Source organism: Opisthocomus hoazin, chromosome 23 (genome assembly GCF_030867145.1).
Source record: "Opisthocomus hoazin isolate bOpiHoa1 chromosome 23, bOpiHoa1.hap1, whole genome shotgun sequence".
Classification (NCBI taxonomy): Eukaryota; Metazoa; Chordata; class Aves; order Opisthocomiformes; family Opisthocomidae; genus Opisthocomus; species Opisthocomus hoazin.
The window spans coordinates 12,244,189-12,271,817 of NC_134436.1; the positions used below are offsets into that span (position 1 = coordinate 12,244,189).

The 27,629-nt window shown below is 44.3% G+C and overlaps 1 protein-coding gene across 4 annotated transcripts in view; it reads left to right on the forward strand.

Moving 5' to 3' along the window:
* Positions 1 to 5,812: 5,812 nt before the first annotated feature.
* CSNK1A1 (casein kinase 1 alpha 1) overlaps positions 5,813 to 27,629 on the forward strand; it is a 33,782-nt gene continuing 11,965 nt past the window's right edge. For 3 of the 4 annotated variants that reach the window (XM_075441903.1, XM_075441905.1, XM_075441904.1), the window contains exons 1-6: positions 5,813 to 6,386; positions 7,183 to 7,289; positions 18,063 to 18,189; positions 19,937 to 20,035; positions 22,444 to 22,527; positions 25,812 to 25,951. In XM_075441903.1, the coding sequence (XP_075298018.1) occupies positions 6,264 to 6,386; positions 7,183 to 7,289; positions 18,063 to 18,189; positions 19,937 to 20,035; positions 22,444 to 22,527; positions 25,812 to 25,951 (680 nt within the window). In that variant the 5' untranslated portion in view covers positions 5,813 to 6,263. The remainder of the gene's footprint in view (positions 6,387 to 7,182; positions 7,290 to 18,062; positions 18,190 to 19,936; positions 20,036 to 22,443; positions 22,528 to 25,811; positions 25,952 to 27,629) is intronic. The other variant, XM_075441907.1, reaches the window with a different exon arrangement.

The following is a 27,629-nucleotide window of genomic DNA, read 5'->3' on the forward strand; positions in this document are numbered from 1 at the left end:
GTAGCTTTTCTGAAGCAATAAGGCATCACCTGTGCTGGCTGTAACCCTGGACTAGGAGGGATGACAACTTTCTGAGGGTTATGTGCGAACACTGGAAGCAGGCACCCTTGCCAAAAACACTGGTGCCTCTTGCCTGGTGCCAGCACTGGCATTGCAGCTTTGTACTGAGAGCCAGCCTGGCAACTGCAGCCAGTGTCAGACTGCTCCGGAAAAACAGAGTTATTTTCAACCTGGACCAGTTCCCTGGGCTGGCTCCGAACAGCCCCCTGCCCAGCCCTGCCAGCACAGGGGAGGGAGCGGCGGGAGGACAGGGACAAGTGGCCCTGGCAGGGGTGGCCAGCAGCACCTCTTTAGTGTCTGTAGATGCCCTTGGCATGGGTGGGTGTCAGGCAGTCCATTGCCCAAGGAATGTGGAGGGACCGGATACCTCCCGCCCCACTGCAATGCCCTGGTGAGCCCCGCATCGCCCCACTCTGCCAGGGATGCCTGTGGGGAAGGAGGGTTTGGCCAGAAGTGTGGCGAAGCCACCCTGTGACATGTCCTCGGGCACGCAGGCAGGACCATCTGAAGGTGAGCTACACACGGGGTCCCAGCACAAGCCTGGTTTGGTTCCTACTGGCACAAGCTGCTCCTCTCCAGCCGCTTTCCCAAACGCCGCAAGCTCTGCTAAAAATAGCTGGATGGAGAGTCAGCTAAGGTCAGCACAAAGCCAAAGCCCAGGGGCTCAGGAGGGAAGGCAAAGGCCCCTGCATGAAGGACACGCTGCTCGTGTAACAGCTTGGGCAGGGGGAGCACGGGAAGATGCTAGATCAGAGTGGATGTCCCCAGACAAGCAACCTGCTGTGTCTACAAACCTGCAACTGAGATCTAATTTAAAATACAGATCCCTCAGCCATGACAGAAGCTCATTTGCTCCTCCTGCCAAAGAGCAAGGAAATACTGAGATGAATTTGGCTGCCCAGGACTTGGTGAAACTCATTGGTGTAATCTCTGTTCACCTGCACCTGGGTTTTGCCCACTTACAGGGAAAACGGGGGGCAAAGCTGCCTTGGGTTCTCCATCTTGCTGAGACAATAAACACTTCAGAGAGTAGATCGGACCTGGAGTTGAAGATATGGACCTCGCTTTTTCTTGGCTACACAGTGTATGCAGGGTAAACGTGACCCTCTGGAGAGGGTCTGATCCTAGGTGGATGGAGGGACGAGTCAAGAGACAGAAGATAGCAGTTTTGTTTCTGAAGATCTTTGGCTTCTGCTGATCCCACTCTTCTTTTTCATTTGCATCAGCGCCAGCTTTGTTGGACCTTGCCATGAGACAATTTGATTCCCTAAACCAGAACACCAGCCTGGGAAAACAAGGGAGTTGTCTCCTGCCAGGTTAGGAGGTGCATCGGCTCGGCTCGGGGCCGGACTGCTGGAGCGGCTGGGCAGGAGAGAGCAGGACTCTGCTGCTGGGCAGGGGGTGGGAGCCGTCAGCTCTCCTCAGCTGTGGCATATGACTTTGCCCTTGGTGATCCATAGCTTTGCCCTTTGCGGTCCATATTGCAGAAGCACTCAGGACGTGCATCCCTTCTGCTCCTAGGTCCTACCCACAGCAGCAGGAGGAAAGTCCTGAGAGACAGCAGCTCCATGCCAGAGATGCTCTGAAATTATCACTTGACCTGAACATGACCTGGCTGCTCCGGAGCAGAGGCGCTGCATGCCTTTTGAGTTTTTCAGTCATGATTTTGCTTAGCTTGCAATTTCTCTGTGACTCCCTCCCCAGAAGGCTTTAGACAGGAGCCCGGGATATCTCTACTGCCCGGGAGGATGAGCAGTTCCCTCCCATTCCAGCTTCACTGCAGCATGTATTTGCTGACATGGTTACAGGCATGCAAAGAGCGTGCTGCTCCATCACTGCTGCATCAGACAGGTGGTTTGTTACACCGAAAACACTCCTGTCCTTTGCTGGGATCAAACTAAGAGGTTTGGGGATGCCCAGTGGCACAGCAGGCACAAATAATGGACGAGCAATGCTGGGACAAAGGAGGGCCAGTCACACAGAAGGCTTGGTCATGCAGCAGGACTTCTGGCCTATCTTCCAGAAAGAGAAGAGAGGGGATTTATTCCTTTCACTTTATCAAGTGATGGAGCTACAAGTATGTTTTAATTGTCTCAGTGTCCCGAAAGACGTGAAAAATAATAATGAACAGGAGCGAAAGAATGGCTTTCACCCCATCCTCTTTGGCAGTGGTGCTGAGGGTCGCACTGTCCCTGTTAGGAGCGAATTCAGCGATTCCCATGTTCTCTCCTGGGTGTCTGCAGAGTGGCTTTCCAGGCAGCAAAGGGATTTTTCCTCAGTTTTGCCATATGACCGCTCCCGTCTGGTGTTTCGGCTGATAGCGTGTCATTGCCAAAACGGGACAACCCTTGCACCACTCCCTGGAGCTCCTTGAGCCATCCAAGTCACTAGTCCGGCAGAACACTAACCCAGAGAAGAGACCAAGAGAAGCCATTCGGACAACTTTCTGTAGGCGTGGAGACCCAAACGGACCACAGAGGGTCTGACGAGCCATCAGAGCTGCGCGTTGGGAGCGGGGTGAATCGGAGGGGAGAAGGATGCAGAAGTGAGACCACCCTGTATGAGCAGCAGTGAGTCCTTACATCAGGCCAGCTGCTGTGAAACCACAGCCTAAAATTCCCCTCCTAACCTACACTTTCAGTGCTTTTAATTGATATTCTTTTAAATCCAATCGGTATCTCCGTGGGTTTTACTTTTGTGCCCATCTTGGTATTGTTCGTGTTTGTCTTCACCAACTCGTGTGCTTTCCTGAAGACCCGGAACACCAACCCCGAGCCAGAGGCAGTGCCCCCCTCCCGCAGGGCCCTTCCGCCAACGCACGTTGACAACAACAGGGACAAAAACCGCCGAATGCTGACTGCTGGTCATCTGTCCGCACAGCGCCCAGCGAGGCTGTGGATGGCGCCGTCCTGCGCGGTGTCCCCGGCCACAGGCAGCGGCAGTGCCCCCATCCCACACGGTGTCCCTGTCCCACGCGGTGTCCCCATCCCATGCAGTGTCCCCCATCCCGCGTGGTGTGTGCCTCCTGTCCCACGCAGTGTCCCCCGTCCCGTGCGGTGTCCCCGGCCACAGGTAGCGGCAGTGTCCCCCATCCCACGCAGTGTGCCTGTCCCACACAGTGTCCCTGTTCCACGCGATGTCCCCCCTCCCACGTGGTGTGTGTCCCCCATCCCACACGGTGTCCCTGTCCCATGCAGTGTGTGTCCTCTGCCCCACACCGTGGTGTCCCCGCCCCCCCGCAGTGCCCCCCCCCGCAGTGCCCCCGCCCCCCGCGGTGTCCCGCTCCCGCAGTGTCCCGCCCCCCGCAATGTCCCCGCCCCCGCAGTGTCCCGCCCCACGTGGTGTCCCCGCCCCCACTCGGTGTCCCCGCCCCCCGCGGTGTCCCGCCCCCCGCAGTGTCCCGCCCCACGCGGTGTCCCCGCCCCCCGCAGTGTCCCGCCCCCCGCAGCGCCCCCCGGCGGGCACCAGGTGGCAGCATCGCCCAGCCCACCGGGCCCGTCGCCCACCCTTGGGCTGTCCCGGGCCGGGGCCGCGGCCCCTTTCCCAGCCCTTCCCGGCAGACGCGGCTGCAGCCGAACGCCTCGAGCTGCTCCAGACCCCCCCAGAGTGGCCCCGAAACCAGCGGAACCGCGGTGGCCGCGCACCCGTCCCACCGCGAGCAGCGGCGCGGGGGCGGCCGAGGACACGCGGGCTCTGCGTTTAGCAGCGACTGCGATGTGGAGATACCTCATTTGCCCTCTAAACTCCAGCCCCCTTAACGAGCGTGCGAAGTATCTGAGCTCCTCTGCACCAGACCCACGTCCCCGCTGAGTGACAAGAGTGCAGATGCTCTCGCTGGTGCCAATGCTCCCGGGCAGAACCACGGTGGGAGTGAGTTGGAGGCTCGCTTGCTCTCGGAGCATCGTTTTCATTCTGGTGCATCTGGCACGGTCCGAGATGTTTTTGAATCCTTCGCATCTTATTTTTATTAGAGATGCAGAAAAACCCGTAGTGAAACCTTGGATCTAAGGCCCCTGAAACAGAAGGGGAACTTGGAACTGATATTTGCAGTCAGAGCATTGCTGGCTGCCAATCTTCCCTCTCCATGCCTCCCGGTACCTCACTATGGAGTCATCCTGTAGCTGACCGACTCCACTGCAGGAAGAAACACAGGCAAATCGCAGACTTCCCTCACTGCCTCACTGCCGGATGGACACAAGCCAGGACTTTTTTACAATTGTGCAGACAGAAAGTGCTGGCACTACAGTGCCTTTACCACGATAGAAAGCAACATGGTGAGTGCAATAAAAGCCTCTGTCACTGTGTAGATGCTGTTCTGTTAGGACTCCTCCTCTGCCTTCATATGAACAACTTCCTACCAATATAGCAATGCCCTAACCCAGACCTCTTAATCTCACTTTTCTCCAAAATAGTTAGCTATTCAAAAAAATCTGTGCACAGACCAGTCTTAGAATCAAACTTTTTATTATTCTCACGGCTTTGGGTGCGCCAGGCAAACTGGAAAGCAGTTTCTCTGACTGCCCCCCTTAAAAGCAGACACCCTGTGTAGGTTTTCCCCCTGCATACGTGAGCTACATTACTGTAGGAGCTTTCTTTCTCCTGCAGACTGAATCATTTCCCAAAAGTAGGCTTGCACAGCAGAAGACGCTGCTCTGACAGGGAGTGATGATGAGTCACCGGGAATTCACACTTTTGTGTTCCTGTGAAGGAAAAACTCACAGCGCCGAGCAAGGGGGCAACAGAGGAGATCTTGGTTTTGACAGACAGCAAGAAACAACTCCTGGAGCACGAACTGCCAGGTCCAAGCAATCTGGGGAAGGAGACGAGCCGAGTGTAATGGCCACGTGACGGTGGGGGCCACAGGGCCGGGAGATGTGGCCATGACAGGCAGCTCTTCCCGTGGCGTGGTCCTTGCGAGGGGGCCATAGCCTCGTCGGGCTCCTCCCGAATCCGCTCCTGGATGGATGAACTCCCTGCAGAAATGCATGCAGCCCGTCCAGGATCTGCAGCGCTATGCTGAAGGTCGGAGGGGTAAACTGGACGTGCCAGGCCGAGCAGGGGAGGGCCACGAAGCAGATGTGGTGTGCGCACAGGAGCAGGGCAGCCGCCACCAGGCCTCAGCTCAGCCCCACGACCCGCCGGCGGCAGCAGGGCAGGGTAGGGCACAAGTCACTGTGGATTCATCTACGTGCAGACCCAGCCCACTCACATGCAGCGGGCCGGGGCCTGGGATGTGGAACAAGCCCTGAGGCGGTGCCAGCGGCCCGGCCGCAGCCCCACACGAGGGAGGCGCGAAGTGTGCGTCATGGCGGTGGCTGCCCCGCCTCGCCGCCCGCACCCTCATGCCCACGGCCGCCCCCAGCCGGCCAGGGCGCACGCCCGGTGAGCGAGGCGCTCCCCGCCGCTGGAGGGGCCCTGCAGCAGCGCCGGCGCCGGGGGGCTCAGCAGGGCCGGGGGGCTCAGCAGGGCCCGGGGGACTCAGCAGGGCCCCCGGCTTCCAGCCGCGGCCGGACGCCTGCCCCTTTAAGAAACGGGTGAGGGCACGTGCGCGTCTCTCCGCGCTCTTCCGCCCGGGCTCGGGTCCGAGTGGTGCGCATGCGCATAGCCAGCACGCGCCGCGCCGCTAGGCCGGGGTCGAGTGAAGAGCGACGCCGGTCATTGGCTCTGAGGGCGGGTGGTGCGTGCGCACGCGCAGAGGGCCTATTACGGTCTTCTCCCCGCCCACCCCGCCACGCTCACCGGCGCATGCGCGCCGGCCGCCCAGCCCCGCTCCCAGCGTGCCCCGCGCGGTGAAGAAGCGGCGGCTGGAGGCTGGGGGCATTTTGTGTCCGCGATAGCGGTTGAGAGACAAGATGGCGGCGGCGGCTGAGTGAGGGACTGGCGGCGGCCGGGACCCGGCGGCGCCAGCGGGCTTCGCCTTTCCCTTCCCCTCCCCCTTCTCCCCCTCCCTGCCCTCACAGCGCCTCGGCGGCCGCCTCTGGCCTCTCTGGAGGGCGCCGGGAGCCGAGCACTGCCCGGCCGGAGAGCGGGACCGAGCGGCGGAGGGGGGCGCCCGCCGGAGGGGCCTGGCTGGCGCTTAGCAGCGGAGACCGGCCTGCCTTGTTCTGCCCCCGACCCTGTCCCCTCCTCGGGGGCGGCGGTAGAGTCCTCTTTCTGCCCCCCGAGCCTCTCGGCGCCGGGAGGGCCCTCAGCCACCCCCCGCCATGGCGAGTAGCAGCGGCTCCAAGGCCGAGTTCATTGTCGGAGGCAAATACAAGCTGGTGCGAAAGATCGGGTCGGGCTCCTTCGGAGACATCTACCTGGCGATCAACATCACCAATGGGGAGGTAAGGGCGGCTCGCACCCCGTCCCCTCCGTGGGCCCGTCGGCGCGGCCTCTGCCGCGCCTCGGGGCAGGCGGAGACCAGCGGTAGATAACCTTCGCGAGGCCAGCTTGAAGCCTGGCTTGGCCCCGCCTGGCCGGGGTCGGGGGTGCCGGTGCGCACCCCGGGGTTGGGGGGCTTTCCCCCGGTGGGGGGGCGGCACTGCCCTGCCGACCGCAGAGCCCTGCGGCCGTGGTCTCCACCACCCGACGGTCGCAGCTTGCTTGCGAGTGGTAGGCATACGGGACCACCATTGTGGGAAAACATACTTTGTCTTTTATGAGCGGCCAGAGTCGTCCTTCTCCCACCAATCATCTGTCCCCCTGTCTCTCAGCTGGGGAACGCTTTATCTCATTTTCATCGACAGTAATGGAAACAAAGAAGACTCCCTGTTTCTTCAGCTCTTTTTGTCTTGGTGTGTGCTTTTTTTTTTTTCCTTCCTCCCCCTCATGGCTCTGAGCTGTAAAGAAGAAACACCCACGTATGTTCTTCCTCACAAGGATCCGAAGACGTTACATCTTCAGCTCAATTTCATGACCTGGGATGGATGTTTATGTACAAATCATCACGATATGGATTTTATTTGAAGACAAAACAAAATGCGGGATCTTGAGCACCAAGAGCCTAAAAAAAAATTTCATCTCAAAGCATTTGCAGCAGGGGTGTGTGTGGGATAATGAAGTGCTGTAACCCTTAAACCTCAGTGGCAAGACTGCGCTTGGTGGACGCTCTGCTTGACTCCTTGTTCCTTCTCACTCTAGGAAGTTGCTGTAAAGTTGGAGTCTCAGAAGGCTAGACATCCCCAGCTGCTGTATGAAAGCAAACTGTACAAGATTCTGCAGGGAGGAGTTGGCATCCCACATATACGGTAGGAATCATTCATGTGTGCCAGTACAGTGACTTTTGTTTAGTGTTAGTGTGAGCCAGGACACCACTATTAAAAAGAGATTTTTCTGGAAGGGATTGGGCTCTCGGGGGAAAAATACTCTGTTCCAAGCTCTACAACTAGTTGGGTATCCTTCTCACTGGTCCACTGTCTCTCTTCCGTACGTACTGTGCTTTGAAAGTGAGATCTTCAGCAGTTCCTGAGCTCTGAGAAATTCTTGTTGTGATTAGAACAAAGTGTGAGACTGTTTCGGTGAGAACCAATGTTCTTGATGAGGTTGAGAGTTTGGAGCTGGTACTGGAAATGGCTGCTTTCTTTTGTTGCCTTTTTTTTTTTTTTTGTTCCAACATGTCTTCCTCCTCCGCTCAGAAAATGGCGGATGGACGTGATTAACCCTCCCCCTTCTCGTGTTGGGACAAGGGACGTGCTCAGGCATGTATCTTTTCCTTTCATAGTTATGTGCTGTAAGGCTTGAGACTGCAGAGAACCTCAACCAGGAATGAAATGGCAGCCCCTTTCTGTTGCTCGCAACAGATGCGTCACTACGATTTCCGTACAGTTAAAATGCCAAGATTAATCCCTCCCAGTTGCTTGTCATGCAGCTTCCTTGTTTCATATTCTGTCTGAAACTTCCAATAGTGTTTAATATTTCCTGATCTGGAAGAAAATCACTGGTGCAGCAGACTCTAGGAGAAGTTATTTCTCTTGAGACTGTTGAGATGTTATACTGGGTTAGTTCCCAGCTACTGAATCTATGCCTCAGAACAGATCAAATGAAACTTCAGTTTTCTCCAGAAAGACTTTGTGCAAGAAGTTGTTCTTTTTTTGAACTTTGTTGATAATTGTTTTTAAAGCTAGTATTTCTTATGTTAGCACTATGGTGTAAAGGATTTTTGTTCCTTGAGCTGGAGAAACTGTTTGAATTCAGATATCGGGTCAAACTGTGGATTCTGTTAAGTCTGTTAACCCTTCCCTAACTTTGTTGTATGCACCTGTATCAATAGTGGCTTTTGGGGTCTATTGTAAGGTCATAATGATGACATATTCTAGGTCATGTATGAATTTTAATGAGACCTAAAACCAGTCTGCGTTTCTGAGCTTAATACAACCCACCACTGGTTGTAGTCCTGAACGTAAGCTGGAGCTGTATAGCATAGTGGAGGAGACAGTGTTGTATTGGCCCTCTGTCCTCATTCACTACAGACTTTTGCAGGAACAGAATAAACATACCTGAATTAGGCAGAATACTTGCAGCTTAAACAGAGTTGTTTAAAAGACTTAATCTGTTTTCACATATGGACTCATTGAGCTAAAGGTGTATGTGATATATTTGATAATGTCAGTGAGTCTTAAAGTTTTTCACTTTCAGGTTCTCACAGTCTCTGTAGTATTCTGGAAAAGTTTCAGAAAATTTTTTAAATACCTTTTTTGTTTTCGGAAGCAGCATTAATTATAAATCTGGTTGTATGTACTAGATGCTGCTTGACAGGTTCTTTGACTAGGCTTCTGTTACTAGTTGTCGTTTTGCTGTATGACATCTGGTGATGCTTCAAGAAATCTAAAACAGTATTTTTGTGGTGTTTTTTTATCATCTTTAAGGGGATTATGAGCAGGGTACCCAGCACAGTTCTTGCAAGAAATGTTAAAATGTGATGTGTTTAGTACAAGTGGAATCTATGGTACTCTGAATCTAAGGGGGAGCACTTGACCTACCAGATGAGATATGTCTTTCAGGTGCTTAACAAGGATATGTCTTTGAATAGGTGATTACAGAGACTAGGACCAAAGTGAAATTAGTGTGCATATTGTTTCAGACAATTCAGGCTTTTCTGACATGCATTTTTGGCAGCACCTAAGCTAGGAGAATGTATGACTTTGTACTTAGGTCACTTTGCATGTGTAATTGATAATACATGTTCCGCCATTGTTTTATAATGGTATGCTGTCTAGTTGGAATAAGCTGTTCTTGGCTCAGTACATTTATAAGAATGAATCAAGCTGAAGGAAAATCTTTCAACACATTTGTTAAAATTCCTGTAATGCAACACCTTTGAACAACAACAGCATAAACAGAGCATTTGATAGAAAACTAAGGAATCATTGCAAAGTTTTCCCATTGCCATGCTGTATAAGCTGGGCTCGGCAGCGTTTTTATCTCAGTGCTGCACCTCTAGGAAACAGAGGCATGTAATCTTGTGTTCCTCATTTAAAAGGGACTTGTTCTCCACTTTTCATCTACTTAAGTAATGCAGTGGCCAAGATCAACTTGCTAGAAGTTGCATTATGTGGTTTTGCCTTACTGGAGTGGCCTGCTGTGGTTGTTTGATTGACGAAGCTGAAATAATAGGTGAGGTGTGGATTGCTCATTCATTTTGGGTACCTGTTCTTGAAACAGATTTCTGCCCTTTATATGTGATTGCAAACTTACTAATGATAAGATGGTGTATCTGGAGTGTCACTTGTCTAGAACCAAGCAATTTTTTTTTATGTAGCTTTTGAGGTTGATTTGATGGCCTTTCTGCCTGATTGCAAGAAGGCTAATGAGCAAAATCTCACTTTTGGAGTGAAGTTTTTTAATGCTGCTTGTATGGGATCTGTTGTGAGCCTTCACTTTTCATGGAGGGTGAACAAGAGGCCTTGGTACTCTCACTGTAACAGGACACATCTGCATGTAAAATACTAAAAATCGAGATTGGAGTGTCTTTATTCTCTCAATATTCTAAATCCTTTTAGACTTGCAAATCTTTGACTTTGCTATAAAAGCATCTACAGTTTGTGTTGTTCTGGTTGATTACTGCCATGTTGTTGGTTAATCTATCAATAACAGACTTTGCCCGTATTCATCTTTACTACATAATACATGTAATGGAAAAATGTGGTCAAATTTTGTAGTTTTAGGCTTGTTCTCCCAACAGATTTTTCCTTGAGCACTCAAATTTTGATCTCTTTAGGCAGTGCTTAAAAATCTGTAAATACACCTCTCAAACACCTTCATTTTAAATGTTTTCCCAATAACTTTCTGCAGTCTTAGAAAACAAAACAAAACAGAAAAAAACCAAAAAACCCAAACACTGCCAGAAAAATAATACTGACCAAACCCACAGACTCGTAGTTGGATGAAGTCTGAAAAGTTTTCTATCTTCTTTTCATTGGTAAGACTGATAGTTTCATCTAGGTCTATGAGTAATGAGGAGGAAGTTTCAAGCAATAGAACCTCCTCTTAATTGATCCTCTATTATTACTTGAGGCTGCATGCTGGAGGGCAGAACCACTCTAGTAGATGAGAGGAAACCTCTTGTTCTGGTAGCTCAAATTAAAATTGAAAGCTAGTCTTTTAAATTAATACCTAAAATTTTTCTACTGAGAGAATGAACGTCTTTAAACAAAAATCTATTTCATGTTTTATACCAGTGCAAACTTCTGTCTTAATTGGTCTTTCTGGACTCCTTAGAAGCATACAAGAGAGACCACACTTTGAAAACAAAGCAAGCTGTCCCTGTTTTGTGTGGATTGTTGTTTTTTTTTTTTCCTTCCTTGCCTTAGGTCAGCCTTTGCAGAAACAGATGCAAAAGTATGCAGTTTCAGATCAGTGTTACTCTTGCTTGGAACAGGTGGGTCAGCAGAGGTACTACTGAAACACTCTCTCGGCAGCGTTTCCTGTACCTACTGCAGATTAATGGCTTACCCTTGCAACTGAACTGAACCTTCTGACTTGTGTGGAAGAAACTTGACGTATGTTCTCCTCACTTCCTTCGAGGTGTTAATGTACCTCATTAAACAGCTAGCAAAACAGCAAATCAGCTACGTGGAAGTATGTATGTAACATAACACTAGGCAGATGAAATGAACCTGTTGCTTAGGAGATGAGTTGCGCTGGCATACTTCACGTATTCATATTTCTCTCATTACTATAAAAAAAAGATACAGAATCTTATTTATAGAGTCTATCTAACTTCATAGCGTAGGGTGTTCATTGCTGTTTCTTTATTTAGTACTTGGGTGGCCTAATTCATACTCACCATGGCAACTAATGTTAGATGACATCTGCTAAATATTCCATTTCAGTATTTCAGTCATGCCATATTATGTTAAGTTCATTTATATTAACCTAGCTGACTAACAGTTAAGAAGTGCTTTTCCAGCTTTTGGGGAGATAAACTAGAAATATGTGTGTCATTTTAGACATGAATCTTGCAATGATAGACTACCTTTCTTATATGTGTTGCTTCAGTATCTGTTAAGCCTCAAATTAGTATATTTTTGCCGGCAGAATATACTTCCCAATTTGTCTGAAACACCATTATTTGTCAGGAGGTGTCTGTCCTGAGAAGTCTAGAACATGGAAGCAGAAGGGACCACTTTGGTCTAAATCTGACACCTGTTCTGGACAGCATGCTATTCTTTCTGTGAATCAATCAGGTGCTATGTTAAAACTTTCTAGGCTAGCACAGCAGTGCTTATGATTCTGTTTTCAGACAGAGCGAGCTTCTGTGCCTAAAGATAAATGATAGGCAAGCTCCTATTTATTTCTTCCCTGATTTTATTTTTTTTGTTACAACCTCCCTATTACAGTCGTCCTGTGTCCATAAAGAATAGTTGCATAAGTCTGTTGCTGCCTAGCTGAGCTGTTTGAATACGTGATTACAGAGGTCATCGCCTTCCCATCTTTCTTGAGGGCTCTTTTCGGTGCCGGTTCTGATTTGGGTTTCCTTTCCTTGAATGTTGGTGACAGGCTTGCATGTTAGTGCCATAAGCATTGATACTGATTGCTTCACAGTTTCTGTGTAGAATACCCGTACTTTTACTGGTTAGGTTTACTTATTACTTTTCAGTGATGCCTGATACTAGAGCTATATGATTATAGGGAGGTCTGTTTTCTCTTTAGTCACATCATCTGACTAATGCCCAGTTCAGAGACTTTTGTATAAATGACTTAGTGCTTGCAGAAATGGAACACAGTTCCAGAGTGTTCCTCAGTTCAGGGTCATTTGTTTTTTTGTAGGATGTCTGAATCCTGTGTGCTCATGAGGCCTTCCAGACTTGCATATTCACCCTCATGTGCCTGCTGACTTGTTAAACTTACTAATAAGGTGATTGCAGGTAATTCTAATAGGAAGTTCTTTCCATCTTGGTGGTTGACTGTACATTTTTTGTTTTAATACCTTTTTTATCCACTGATTTTCTTCTGACAGTCTCCATTTTTGTCATATGAGCTCTTCCACTTCATGTTCGAAAGCTCAATTGCTGGGAAACTAATTGCATAGGACTATACAGAATAATCATAGGGTCACATACTGTGAGTTATGAAAGTGGCAAAAGTTTATGTAATGTCAAAGAAGTCCAAATCGGCCTCTCTTTTTTTTGATGTGACTGTAAAGGTTCCCGGAAGTCTAAAGGTTCGAGTGTAACAATTCAAGTCTTGTCACAGAAGGATTGTGCTTCCTTGCAGTGAGACACCAGGAGTTATTTTTTTGTCTCACAAAAGCATGGTCCTCAGCAGTTCTGTTTGTAACTCCAGAATGCCACAGCCTCTGCTGGAATAGTCAGTGATCAAATCAACAGAAGCCTGTAGTGGAGGATAGGTTATCTGGCAAAGCAGGTGTTGATTGAGGAGAGCTTTTATTAAGCCAGAATAAAACAGTTGTCTTGTAGTTGCTCTGGTAGTAGGAACACTGTTTTGACGCTGAGCTGATGCTATAGTTTTGTATATAAGAAACTGTAGGCAAAATGATCTGCTGTTATGTTAGTGGTGACAATGCCTTTACTGCCTTCATGCATTTCAGAATGCATAGGATTTGGGGTTTCTTTACCAATGACTGACAGCTGTACAGTTATTCAATAAGTCATCTGGATCTGAATTTGAGATTTTTCTCATGTGAATATTCTAAATCCTTTTATTCATCACATGACCAGTTCACACAGCTTTGATAATTGTGCTGGCTTTTTTACCTTGTTGTAATTACAAGTGCTATTGCAATGGATGAAACTGCTGGTTATCTGCTAAAATTGTGTAAGTGGTATAGTAGTCTGAAACTGGGCCTGTAATTTCATGGCCCGAGTTTGAATTCTGTTAGCCCTTCGCCCACTTTGCTAGTTGACCTACTGCAATTTGACGCTTTCAAAGGAAAGTATACTAGATGTGAAGAGACTATTGCAGTAACTGAATGAAACATTTTATCAGTTTAAAAAAACACAAACCTAACTTTTAAACATTTTCTCAAACTTGTCTTTTGTCACTGACATTGCTTATGCGGTTGCTGAAATAGACATCATATGATTTTTGAAAGATGCAGCTCTGAAAACAGAAAAGGATTTTAAGTTTGGGTAGACCTGACTACAGCATTTGCTACTAAGTTCTAGATGTGCTTCAGCACTTCACTTGCTCTTCTCAACGTTAGCAAAGGAATAAAAAAAAAAAAAAATACCCCACATGAGTTCAAGTAAACATTCACTTGTCATGTGATCTGGCATCATAGTTGCGTTACAGTATGGGATTTGGAAACTATAAATACTTTCAAACTGCTGTGTCGTGTGACTTGTTGTTCAGCATAGAGCCACAAATACTGAAATTCAAGATGTTACAAAATTTCAGCTGTGTGGCATACTGGGGCAATATATCAGGCCACATGATTTGGAAACTTGTTGACAGGGTGAGTCTTCGTCTTTGAAATTAGGCGAGTTACTGAAATCAAGTTACGGTCGCAGTGTTCAATTTTTAACCATGCTTTGATGGAAAGCTTCATAAAGGATATTTACTGTATTCTAATTGATCTGTAGGAATTTGGTCTGTAGCTTTAAACAGATGAGGCAAGGGAGAGTGACAGAGCATTTTCATGCATGCATGAGCTTGGGCATGCCTTGCAGCTTGGATGTGGGCTGGAGTTCTTAACAGCTGTATCAGATGTTGCAGTGTTACACTGCCAGTTCAAGGATAAATATTAGCTCTTAATAATATTGTCCTGTCAGTGTTTTGTGTAGCCCTCAATAAGATCATCTACTGCTTCAGGAAAGCTGATTATAATCTGTGTGTGGTTTTGGCATAAGTAGGTATAAATGGACCTGTGCTGCAGAATCAAAATTCTCTATTCAGGAAATATGTCCTAATGGGACATACTGCACTGTGGAAATAAATTAGAGAAATAATGAGTTTTCCTAGTCTAGTAATTCAGCTTTTCTTTTTGAAATAATACATTGTATGTAACTATATGCAGAGTCATTACCCATCCAAAGTGAACTGTAAAGTAGTTAAATATCTTGCTTCCATTTTCCACTCCCCTCCAAAACTCTCCCTGCCTAAAATGTATTTCTGCTATTGCTTCCTCCACTTTATCCACTTCGAAGTGCTCTAAAAAAGAAAAAAGTCCATGGAGCTCTAACAGACATGTAGGACACTTGTGTTCTGAAATGCTAGTGTCATCTAATGGATGGCCAGGGCTTTGTGTGGATCATTCCTTCATATTAGTAGTTCACACCAAGTTTCATTGCTGGTGCAGTATTAGAACTTCTGAAGATTTGTCTTTGATACACTAGCTTTATTTTTAGAATTGTGCTCAGTTTGTTGCCATATCGTTTTGCGCTTTAGCCCCATAGTGTTAAAACTTGCATACCAAAGTGCTCTGAATTTGTGCTTGTCCAAAATGGGTGATTGTATGCCATCTTACAGTGATTATGTGAATATGGGTTTAAGGAGTATTTGCCAAGCTCTTATGTATCATAATATGCAAGGTTTCCTAAGAAGGGCCAAGACTTCTAACATTTTTACTTAGAGCTGCCAGTAACAGCAGCTACTAGACTTTGAATGGATGTGATGTAGCCTTACCTCTTAATCCCGTTTTCCCTGAAAATGTTCCAAGGGAAATGAAAACTTATGTGCTGTGTTAGCAAAGTAAATAGAGTACAAGTTACTCCAATGCTCTAGCAGAAATTTCAGTTGTCAGTTGAAATTAATAGATGGGGCAGTCTTCTGTGAGGAATTACAGGCAGGTAAACATGAAAATAATATGTTAAGAGATCCCATATTATCTGTTTGTCTTGCAGAGTTGAATCTGCTTTCCACTGCTGGAAAATGGTCAGGAGATTAAAATTGTCTTGTGCATATGCAGAAGTAGGCCAAATGGAGGTTGTGCAATCAACCTGAATTACTGCACTTACTAAGCAGAGATCTCCCTGTAGAGGAACCAAATGCTCTTTAAAATGTAGCTCCCAGGGTAGGCTTCCTTTTTCATCAGCTTTACTTTTTTGATGATGCTGTAACTAGATTTTCTTAGCTCAGCTGAAGACTGATCTTCGATCCTCTTCCCTTAACTGCAGTCTCTTGGGCGCTGAGCCATTACTGTAGTGAACGGCTATACTCAGCAACTGAATTGGACTTCCATTTCTTGAAGAGAAACATATTTTACCTAGATCTTGATTTGATCCTTGGAATGTTTCAGTTCAGCTAATTGTTTGTTAGGCTTTTTCACAACAAATGTAAATTTCATACGACAGAATAACTAGACAGGTCATTTGGTCCAGTTTTCATTGCTCTAGATGACCATACTGTTTCTTTTTCGTCTGTGACCTGTGGAGTTGTTTATAGAGCCCTGTCAGAACTACTCAGACACTTGCATATTGACTTTGATAGGAACCAAGGAGTAGATTTACAGGCACAGTCAGTAATTCTTGAACTGAAGCTGGTTTGTAGTTAAGAACTTTTCTCAACAGCATCTCATTTTTACTGTTTCTCCATCTCTGCATTGCATGTTTTAAATACTGTTCTTGGTTGCTCTTGCAGTTGAAACTAGCTTGTGATCACTCCTGAAAAGGGCCTAGCTAGGCAGGTCTTTTCAAAATGTGTATGTTTCATGGCTTGGTGTCAGGTTGCAATGTGAGTATTAACCTTTACATAAATTACATACTTTATCAAATAATACCATCAGCATGCTTTTCCAGTTGAGTCAGTTGTATGTTTGGGTTTTTTTTTTTCTGGTACATCATAGTACATTCAATGAATTTTTAGAAGGCAAAAGCTGATAAAGAGTATTGGTATGATTATGAACATGTTGGAGGAAAACTGGTTTGTTGGCATTTCATTTGAATGAGTGATTTCAAAATACATATTTTCTGCATCCCCTCTTGATGTAGGGAATTAATAAAGGTTCTAGACTGACTGTAAAAGAACAGCCCATATATAACTTCTGTCAATTTTTAAAAAATGCATTATGAAGTGCATGGTTTCTACTAGAGTCCTGACAGTGGGAAGGTACAGGCCAGTAGTTCAGTAGTTCCTGAAACAAATCCAAATATAGAATCTTTTCTCTGTGTTTTTGTAAACATTTGACTTTACTAGCCTGGCTAAGCTTGGAATCGTGTGAGTACCAAGGAATTTGTCGGCTTTTTCAGACAACTGTGCATTAGTCTGCTGAAGTCAATGCCTAAAGTGGAAATGAAATGTCTATACAGGTCTTTAAGCCCCAGCTACTGCTGTGTTTGAGATGAATCTTGTGGGTTGTTTTTATTGTTTTGTTTTTTTTTTAAACTGCGTGCTCTTACGGGGTCTGTTTTTGGTGAATCTTGTCTGCACCACTGTTGTTGGAAATGTCGACTCCTCCAGGAGAGAACTGGTCAGTGCCTTATCCGCCACCTGCTGGTAGTAGGTCCTTGTCATAAGGACTTGGGTGCCTAGCAAAGGCACAACGCAGCCTTCTGATCGATACGGTGTTGAATCTTCATAGTGATGTGCTAGTACTCAGCACAGCTTCATAAACAGTTTTTCATACACACCTCTCACTTAACTGTAGGTATCTGGGGTGTGCAGAAAGACCATAGAGGACAGTATTCAGGTTGTCTTTCAGTGCCCATTTAAAGTACGGAAATTCACAGCTGAGATTTGCAGAAGTGAAGGGTGTGACTCCAGGTCTTCTCAGGCACCTTAGGTGGTGAAATACCCTCCCCCAGTTGCAGATAACATAAAGCAATACTAAGACAGAAATGCTAGACATGGATTGGAAGGAAAAATAGGCATGACAGGCCTTGTGCTTGTCCTCACAGTATTGGTAACATTTAATTTTTTTGCCCCGAATTGATCTATCTGACACATAAAGTGGTTATGGCAGTCTGTGTCACTGCAGTTGAGACATTGTTACATTTGTATTTTTGGTTTTATGACACTTAAGTGTTTTTCCCTTTATGATACTGAAAACCTGGTAAAAAAGCCTCTATGTTCTACTTAATAGGACAGTAGAATTTGATTGCTATTAGTTAAATTTGGATGAATGAATGAAGACATAGTGTGAGTTAACTGCATGAGCTGCTTTGGTCTGTTGCAGAGCAGTCATAGCTGAAACAAAGCTCAAGCATTTAGCAATGTTTCTGTGAAGTTAAATAGCACAAGAAACAATGACAGGAGTGTAAGGTGTCCTGCAAATAAGTTTCAGTTCAGACTTTGTATGTGCACCTCAGTATGTTGACATACAATGGCTTCTGCTTTGATTGCACATTGGTTTTGGTGTCTCGTATTTCAGTTGCTGCTGAAGTGTAGCAGTGTTTCCTCTTAAGGGAAAATGAAGTGTGTGCATATGCACTTGTCAACTTGTGTATTCTGTTTTGTCCTCAGACTTTGCTTACAGGAAAAATAAGACACTACTAGCCCTAATTTTTAATTAGCTTTCAAGATTGAACATTAGCCAGCAATGTGCCCTTGCAGTCAGGAGGGCTAATGGTATCCTGGGCTGCATTAAGATTCCTGCTAATGCTGAGTAATTTTCTTCATTGCAGGTGGTATGGTCAAGAAAAGGACTACAATGTTCTAGTTATGGATCTTCTTGGTCCCAGCCTCGAAGACCTATTCAACTTCTGTTCTCGCAGGTTTACGATGAAAACAGTACTTATGTTAGCAGACCAGGTATGTACGAATCTTACTGTGAGGAAGTTAAAAACAGTAAAGTATTTTCTGCAGCGTGGTTCTCTAAGTGGATTAAATAATGTGTTATGCAGTGTTGTATGTAGCTAAGTAAACATTTGACCTATATAGGAATGAAGTAAAGGTGGCTTCTGTGTGCTGTGGCATACAAAATGAACGTAGGCCTGTAGTGGGAGGGCAGCGCAGATACCAACTCCTTGGTACTGTGGATCTAAGTGCAACTTTATTAAAGTATCAAGACTAATGAGTGGATTAACTCCTGATATCAGCCACGGGGGTGGTGTTGGAATGTCGGAAGCAATCTCCAGTCATGGCTGATGTGGTTCAATGGAAACCTGTTACATGTTGGCCAGCTGCGCTGACAGGCGGGCAGCGTGCAAGTCTACGGGTCTGCTATTGCTGAATGTCACTATGCACTTGCAACCTGCTGTAACTTCTAGTACCAGACAATGAGCTAATAAATCTTGGTTTGGTTGTTAGGCTTAAAGACAGTTCTTAAAGCTGTTAGTGGAGATGCCACGCTACATCAAACTTAATCAAGGCCTCTGAAATGGAGGTCTGTTAAGCCTCTTTCTAGCAGCTGGTATCTTTTCAACTTGGTCATGACAGTACAGTGTTTGAAATGGCCAACCATGTTTATTTCTTGCTATTTAATAAATAGCTTGATTGTGCTTTCAGCTACTTGAAAGACAGTGAGGGTTTTTTGAGTTGAATTTTCAGTGGTAGTTTAAATTTCATCTAGTATTATGTAATTGATGTTAGTACCAAGTTGTCGCTTAGCCAGATGCTTGAAGAATCCCAGGCTCTTGGCCAAGGAAGCTCACGGCATTTGTATGGAGTCAAGGTCAGCTGTCCCTGTTCTCATCTGCCTTAAGTGAGTGGTACAGTTGCTTTAGAGAGCTGTCTGCCTGCTCGGTTAGCTAGAGTCTGTGTGTTGCAGCATCTCCAGGGAATCTGTATGGTTTTCATGCAATATTCCTTTGGATGATAAACACAGGTTAGTTGTTGTCTGGGAAACATAGGAGAGATGTGCGGTGTCAGTGCACAGAACTGGCTTTTAGGTCATAGTCTGGTAGAACAGCTGTCAAGGGTATCATGTTGTAACAATTCAACTCACTAAAGACTGTATTAAGAGTGTTTTAGTAGCTGGAAAGCTGTACTGCATAAATGCATGTGCTGTGATCTCATGCACAGGAAATTGCATGACTGTATATGATGATACAGATGTGCCAGAGTCTCTCTGACTTCATTGCTGACTGTTACTCTGGGATCACTGTAGCCTAGATATGACAGTATGGGCCACAATCAAGTTGTTACTTGCTCCGTGAAAACTGTTAACTGGAAAAGTGATACTCACATGAATGAATAACTGAGACAGGGGGTGGGAATGAGCTTCAAAATTATCTTGTGGTAGGTATAGAAAACCTTTGGAAGTAAGAAAAAGAAATTGCTCTTTAATGGGACACTATGGTTAGAACATGCACTTGAACGTCTGGGAAATAGTTTTGAGCATTTAATCTGCCATGTCCTGAACAAGATAAGACAGATAAATTTATTTGAACAGTGTAAAAAAAAAAAAAAAAAGGACTTGGTTTTCATTAATCAAGTATATAAACTAAGTTGCAGAGGAAAGTAACACTAAAAATTCATGCTTTCATTGAATGTCTGGGAGAATTGTATTGTTCTCATTGAAATCTTACGTGTTATGTTGCTGTGTTTTTTTTTACAGATGATCAGTAGAATTGAATATGTGCACACAAAGAATTTTATACACAGAGACATTAAACCAGATAACTTCCTAATGGGTATTGGGCGTCACTGTAATAAGGTTAGTCTAATGCTCGTTGTTTAAAAGACCTAAAGGGAATGGCTATGTTACTTGATTCAATCTGCACGACCTTTGTAAAACGCATTGCTAAAACTGGTGTTTTGGATGCAAAACCATGGTTCTTTGATGTGAGAACGTGGATTTCTCAGTGTCCACTTCCTAAATGCAGCGGCATACACATGCGGGTCTCTGACCCACCTTGTGAGGTGCACTTGATTGCAAGATGATTTCTAAGCTTGCAACAAGTTTATAAACTAACCCTGGAGAATACTTAGCTACTTTTCTCGATGATGGAGTCTCCTTATTGAGGTGGCTGTTGTAATAGCACTTTTTTCCTCCATGATAAAGTCAAATGTAATCTCTGGCTTTGGGGCTGACTTCCTGGGGTGAAAAGAATTCATGCCAGTGCAGGAGCTCCTGACCTGCCAGTCATCAGGGCATTAAACCTTGCAGTGACAGACTGGTAGAGAGAACTCTTCAGCCATCAGAATTGTGCTTATAACTAATAGCCAACATATAGATCAATTGCCTTTATAAATAAACAAAATTATGTAAATATGTTGATGGAAAACTGTTAAGTTGTAGAGTACCTGGATATGTTGTACAACAAAAAACTGCTCTTGGTTTGCTTTGTGGGGAAAAAACAAAGGAGGGCAGGGGGGCGGGCTGAGGTTGTTGCACTTGTTTGGATGGGTAAACGTAGTCAGAAGTGCATGTTCCCTGTTAAAAACCTTATATATTAGAAAACTTTTTTATTTTATTTTTAGTTCTCTTGAGTGAAATATGCTTAATCCTGCAATTTGTATGTCGAGCTCGGGCAGACAGGCAGCATTGGCAATGCATTAAGCATGCTACTTAATAGAAATTAACTTCAGGACAAATGTATGTGATCAAGCTGTTTATTGGAAGCAAGATTCCCACTTATCTTCTCTATATGCCATCCGAGAATGTCTCATCTTTTTAGGCACTACTAGTATTTAAAATGTTTACCTTTGTTTGCCTGTATGAATGCCAACTTCAGGGCCATGAACAATAGAAGGGCAAAGCTTGATTAACATGAGATAACAGCTCTTGTCTGAAGAGGTGCAGTGCACTGAATGTTTAGATACAACCATTGTTGGAAAAGCTTGTAAGTCCAGCTGAAAGGCAGTCTTTATGTAATCCTGTTGCTGTTAAACTTTGCTTGTTCCCAAGTTTCATACTTTCACTCTGTAGAGCTCTATTTTTCTCTGCTGTGTCGAGCCATTAGGCTCCTTAATTTTCTGGCATGACTTAAAGTGTAACTTGAAATTTGTAATTTTTTTGCTAGTTTTAGTTTCTGATTTCCAGTTGTTCTTTTGGGGCCATTTTTCTATACTTTTGCACAGTCATGCTAGGTTGGCATTGTTGCACTGTTTCATCTTGATGTGGATTAATGGCCTAGAAATTGCTGCTGTGCTTACTTTAGTGGAGGAATATACTAGATTTGCATCAACTGAAGTGAAAAACAAAATTGCCTGTAAACCATTATATATTTCTCCCATTAGTAGACTAGTTAGGGAACCACACAATGGTATGGTGGTAAACACTGTCTGTGGGCATGGGCTTGGTTACTGTTGCAGGGTTTTAGAGGTTAGGGAGGTAATTTTTGACAGAAGTGCGAATTGATATGTGTACACCAGGAATACGAAGAGTGGGTTGCTTCAGTTTGGAACCAGGTGCTTTATCTAGGGAACACTTGCCACCATACAGTATTTACTTTATTTCTTTTTGTAACCAAGTGTAGGTTTGGGTTTTTTAGAGATAACTATGCACAGTTTAAAGAAAATCAGCCAAAAAGACTAGAATAGCATGGTAATCTTGTTCCAGTAGCTTCCTGTGAGTTATATTTTTTTAAAAATTAAATTGATTTTTTTTTCAAATTTTAATTTGGTGATAGGGAGAAATTTTGCTCCCATCTTAAAAGACGAATTTTCAGCTCTGCTAGAAATAAGCCCTGCATGCTTATGAAAGTAAACTTTAAGGTGACTAAATGCCTTCTACCTCTTCCTTACTGAAGATTTACTTTTTCTAAATGTCTTTTGGGGGAAGGGCAGTATGTGGAACCAAAGGACGCTTTTGTAAGCAAAACTTTAATTTCCATTTTTAATAGAGCCAAATGTCACCATTGCTATCCCTGGTCAAGGCAGTGCCATTTTGGAGCGGCTCACAGTTGAAATTTACCTTGTCACATCTTTCAAATTTCTTCCTTGAAAAAAAAAAATGAACATATATAGTTTTTTTGAAAACTACAGTGCTTGGTGGAAGAAGGATGGCATTTGGCTACCCTGTTCTTTCTCGAACGCCTCGGTGTTGCCTGTCTGCGCCGGCCATTGTTGCAATGTAAGCAATACTGTTTGATGCACTGCCACCCTCTATTGTTTGTTCAGTGTTTAGAATCTCCAGTGGGGAAGAGGAAAAGAAGCATGACTGTTAGTACTTCTCAGGACCCATCTTTCTCAGGATTAAACCAGGTCTGAACTGTCTCCTATTCCAACCTCAACCCCAAATTCATGTGCTTTATTTTTGTTTTGTTTTTATTTTTTTATTTCTGGAGAATGTAGACCTTGCGAAAGCACCTCTTATGTTGGCATTATTCAGACATACTTGGCAAACATGTAACATTACTAAGATGTTTCCCTGTGGCGCTTGTTTAAATTGTGGAATTACTTCTAAACTTGATATTAAAAAGGTCTAAATGTGTGTGCTTGATTTCAGTTGCAGAAGTGGTTTTATTTTTGTCCTTTAAAACTCAGTCTGTTGAATGTGTTGAAGGATAGACGTGCCACTGTAGTGAAATAGCAGTGCTTTTGCATAGGGCTGTCTGCTTGCCTTCGTGTAGGGTTTCTGCAGTGTCTTTGAACACGTGTGGAGAAGTTCTGCTACTGCTTCAGCCAGACTCCTTCCCTTGCAGTTTTTGTTCAAAATCTTTCCAAACGTGTGATGAGGACTCTCATATTTTCATCCATTGTGCTTATAAAATGACACAAGCTGTGTCTTGGAGAAGCATGAGCTTATCCTAGTATTAAATGTAGTACTCCTGACTCAGAAGATGAATTGGAGAGAAATGAAGACATACGCCAGTTCGTAGCAGGACAGCTGGAAATTACTGAATATGAATCATAGCTCAGGAGTTTGGTCATAGAATCAGTCCCTAGCTTTCCACGATGATAGTGTTCATGTATTAAATCCCAGGCAGCTAGCTGCTCCACACAAGCTGACAGGCTGCTGTTGTCTGCTTCTGAAACTTTTTCTTATCATTTGACGCAGAGACTTTGATCTGCTTCTCTGGTTGCTCTTGGCAAAAATCTTGCCCTACTTCTCCAGTTCCCTGCTGATCGTGCAACAAACAGAATTAAGGTGGTATGAGGTTATCTGTGGCAATAAATCTGTGTTCCTGCTGGCTGGCACCAGTACATTCTGTGCTCATCCAATGAAGCTATATCTTCCAACTTAACCTGTTGCAAGATGGACTTACTCGTTTACCTTCCGCCCATCTAGAATGGGAAATACTGAATGAGCCCAAGCTAGGGAACAGAGTAAACTTCACCAGAGAAATCAGTGCCATAAAACCGTATCAAATTACTTGACTAGTGTAAAACAGGTCTGGGGTGTTGAATTGATTCCTTTTTGGTTTTTTTTAAGAGGCTCTACCCACACCTCTTGAGAGAATGCAGAATTACCTTGTTCAGGTCTAATACTGAGGAGAGCTCTTAGCAGCTGTGGAAGAGGCAGAGCATCATTTACTTCTATAACTCCTTTGAAGAAAGTAGTCTTACCATGTATGTACTAAACAGAGCTAGACACCAGCTATTTATGTCTTAGAGGCACACTTCCATGTTAACTGTTTTGATTCATGAACTGACTTTGTCCCTTCATACCATTAATTAACAGCAAGATCCCCGACATTACAGAAAGCATATGAAGACTTGGAATTGTTTAAACCTTTCGTAACTAAGTGTGTAGTGAAAATATTCTGACTGGTGTGTATTGTGTTTGGTTTTCCCTCCTCAAGGCATAGTATTTTGCTTAAACTAATAGGCAAAGTCCCTGCAAAAATAGCTGTTGCAAACTATAAATCACAGGCTATCATCAGGTCAGAAAGCTTTCATCAGAAAATAAGGGATTGCATTTTAGCTCAGGCTTTGCTTCTAGGAAAACTGTGTTTGCAGTATAGTAATCAGAAGCTTTATACTATCTGCTTAAGGAGTTTAGTATCAAAATCGCCAATTTCCTGGTAGCTGAAGAACATGTCTGTGCTCCCTTAAGTGAATAACTATCTCTGGTGGTAGCTGTGGCGAGTGCAACAACGACAAGACCCCCACTTTCCTGAACTGTGTGACCAGTGTAGTTGAATTAAAACTTGGTTTTACTTCCTCTTGCTCAAAGCATTCTGGGCTTTCAGGGTCACTTTCACTAGAACAGCGAATGTAGAGCTGCTGTGCTTTATGATTGCGTATAAATCATGACAAGCCTTCAACTCAAGGTTTTCTGCTCCGACATCAGCAGCTTATGAGGTTTTTAGATTTGTTCTTTCCTGTCTAGACTAGTGTGCAATTCAGAAACTTCCAGTCTTTCAGTATCTTTGATACTTCATGTTGAGTGTCACTTTGTAATTCTCAGTGCTTCCAGTGTGTCAGAATGACCCTTTGTTTCAGTTTTAGATGCAAGTATATCTGCATGTCAATCTCCAATACTTGTTTGCATTTAAAGCTACATCTTCTGTTCTGGAATCACCTTTAAGGGTGGTACTGAATAGGATTTTACTGAGAATTTCTTGAACCTCATGTCATCTTCCCATCATCTGTTTCCCGCACCCAAGTTACTTTTGCAGTATTCATTAGTCTGTAGGGGTTGTACTCCCTGATCCTGTAGCATTAATCCAGCGTTGGAATCGGGAGCTCAGCATGGTGATTTGTAGTTTGAAGACTGATTGCTAGAATTTTAAAAGTTTCTTATGTACTTCCTCAGCTGTTTTGCCTAGTCCTGAAATATTGTTGCAAGAAGTATAGTCTGTATTAACCTTTGTAGATAGGCTGGCTGTTAGCACACTAATTGGCACGCTTTCAGTTGTTGCTAAATTTCGAATCATGGGGCAAGCTTGGTTATTAGAAACCTAAATTGGATTCCATGTACTGGCCTCTAGCTTCCTGGCTGTATAAATATCATCAGCAAGTGTGTCATGCTGCTGTGGTAGTGTGCTGGTAGTCTTAAAATGAGCATATGATTGAAAGCAAGATGTCTTGTTTGCTGTTGAAGGTTTTGGCCTTATGCTCGGCAGGCTGGCCAGTGTTCTTTGAGACTTAGAAAAGAATACAGGATGTGCATCACTTGCATTAAGCTCCTGAGCTGCCATTAACTATCTGTATGTATAAACTGCTCTAGTGCGAGTGGGGTTTTGTGAAGTGTGCTTTTGCACATATTCGTTTCCTTGCTAAATTGTGCACTGTACTTAACAAGCTAATGTGATACAAACTATGATAGTAACATAAAATACCTGTAGAACTAAGCTACAGACGCAGAGTAGCACAGTCTAATCTGTTCCACTGGTTTGAGAAAAGGCTTGAACTAATTCACTGTTAAGTTTTTGAACTGGCTAGTTAAAGCTGGTTGCTACTCTGCACTGTTACTTTGCTTCCTTTTAACTGTAGGCTGTTACATTGTGTGGGTGTCTCAAAATGTAGCTGATGCCTAGTGAAAGAAGTTGGGGGTTCCTTGCATTGTATAGGAATATAATCTATTTTCATTTTTATTTAAGTTATTCCTTATTGACTTTGGTTTGGCCAAAAAGTACCGGGACAACAGGACGAGGCAACACATACCATACAGAGAAGACAAAAATCTCACTGGCACAGCTCGGTATGCCAGTATCAATGCACATCTTGGCATTGAGCAGAGGTGAGTTCAAGGAGATTACTGCGGTGCTTTTGGAGGCTGCAAGATGATCTTATCTGTAAGCTTCTGAAGTGTCTGGATTAATTTCATGTGAATGAGTATATGTATATGCCTTTTCCAGTTCTTTTCATATTGGCTGCCTATTTGCAAGGATAGGGGTCAAAAATCCAAGTACCTGATTTGCTTCTTGAAGAGAGTCTAAGTCTTGCAGGCAAGACGTGGATGTTCTGAACACTGTTTCGTTTTTTTTGAAGGATAAGCTGTACTTTCGTGTGGATCTGTCTAAAATGGTGCACTTCACTGATTGTGTTGGTACCTGTTGATGCCGCTGCTGACTGGCTGGAGATGCAATTCTGTAGCCAGAAAGGGTATTCTAAAGCTGGTGTCTGTGTCCTGTTTTCTCATTCTCCCTTCAAGTTAGTAAACTATTGTTTATCCTTTTGTCTGCAAGCAAGACTTAAAGACCTTCTGCTGCATTCACACTCTTATTTTGTTTTTTGGTATACACAACCATAGCTGTGGGTCTGTATGCATATATGTACACATGTATTTGTGTATACATATGTATTTATATGTTTGACTTTTGCTTAATCAACAGACACGTTTTTATCCACTGGATCAGAAGCATCCAGCTACTACAGTATCCTAGCAGCATTCCAGTAGAGATAGCACTTTAGGTTGTTTGGAAGTGTATGTTACGTACTCATGAGAAGTGAAGTGATGCCTTTCTTCCTTAGCTATATGCCTAGATGTTGTCATGTATAAGTGATGTCGTAAAGCCACACTACTACATACTGAAGTTGCTTAGATGTAGTTAAAACTTCTATGAATGTCTGTGCCTCTGACCTTCAATTTAATCAAGATGGAATGATGGAATTTCTAGTGGACAACTTCAACAAAACGTGTAACTTGCAAATATTCAGTGCTTTAAAATGCTCTGTTTTCTCTCTGCTTTAATTTCCTACAGGTTCCTTAAGTGTATTTTATTGTCTGTCATTGTCATTATTTAAGCCTACTTGATGCGTGGGTCAAGTAGGTTAAATGACAGGTGTAATTTCTGAAGTAAGTACACTTCATAGAACCCAAGCCATTCTTGGAATAAGAAAAAATAAGGAAGGGAATAAGGAAATAGCTGTGCTAGCACCTTACAGTGAAGGGGGGGAACTGCAGAGCACTATTGTTTTTTAATTTATTTGTAGGTCTTAACACCATCTCTGCTGGTACTGGGAATTCTAATATAATTAGAAATGTAGGTTTGCATATGCTAAAAGCCATTAAACTGTATAGATCAAGCCGATAGTGCGGCAAACAAATAATATATTCCTGTAATCAAGAGAAACCAGTCCTCAAGCTTGTGGCAGAATATTTCAACTGTTAGTGCTGTGCTTTAACTGTTACAGAACTTGTTTTTTCTGTTGTAATGACAGCTGTTCTCAAGGAGCTGTTTGTAGTATTATCCATTTCTTGTTTTGATAGTGGAGTGTATTGTCCTGTTTTCCAAATCCTGAAAATCACTTTTATCAATATGTGCTCAAATGTAATATATCCATTACAGATTTACAGAACTAAATGTTTTCTACTACAAAATCATTAAATTACACATTAAAACAATGAACTGGGTGGGGGATAGAAGCTGTTAATCCCTTTGTTGCTTCTGAATTTACCACTGCCTTCTCAGAAA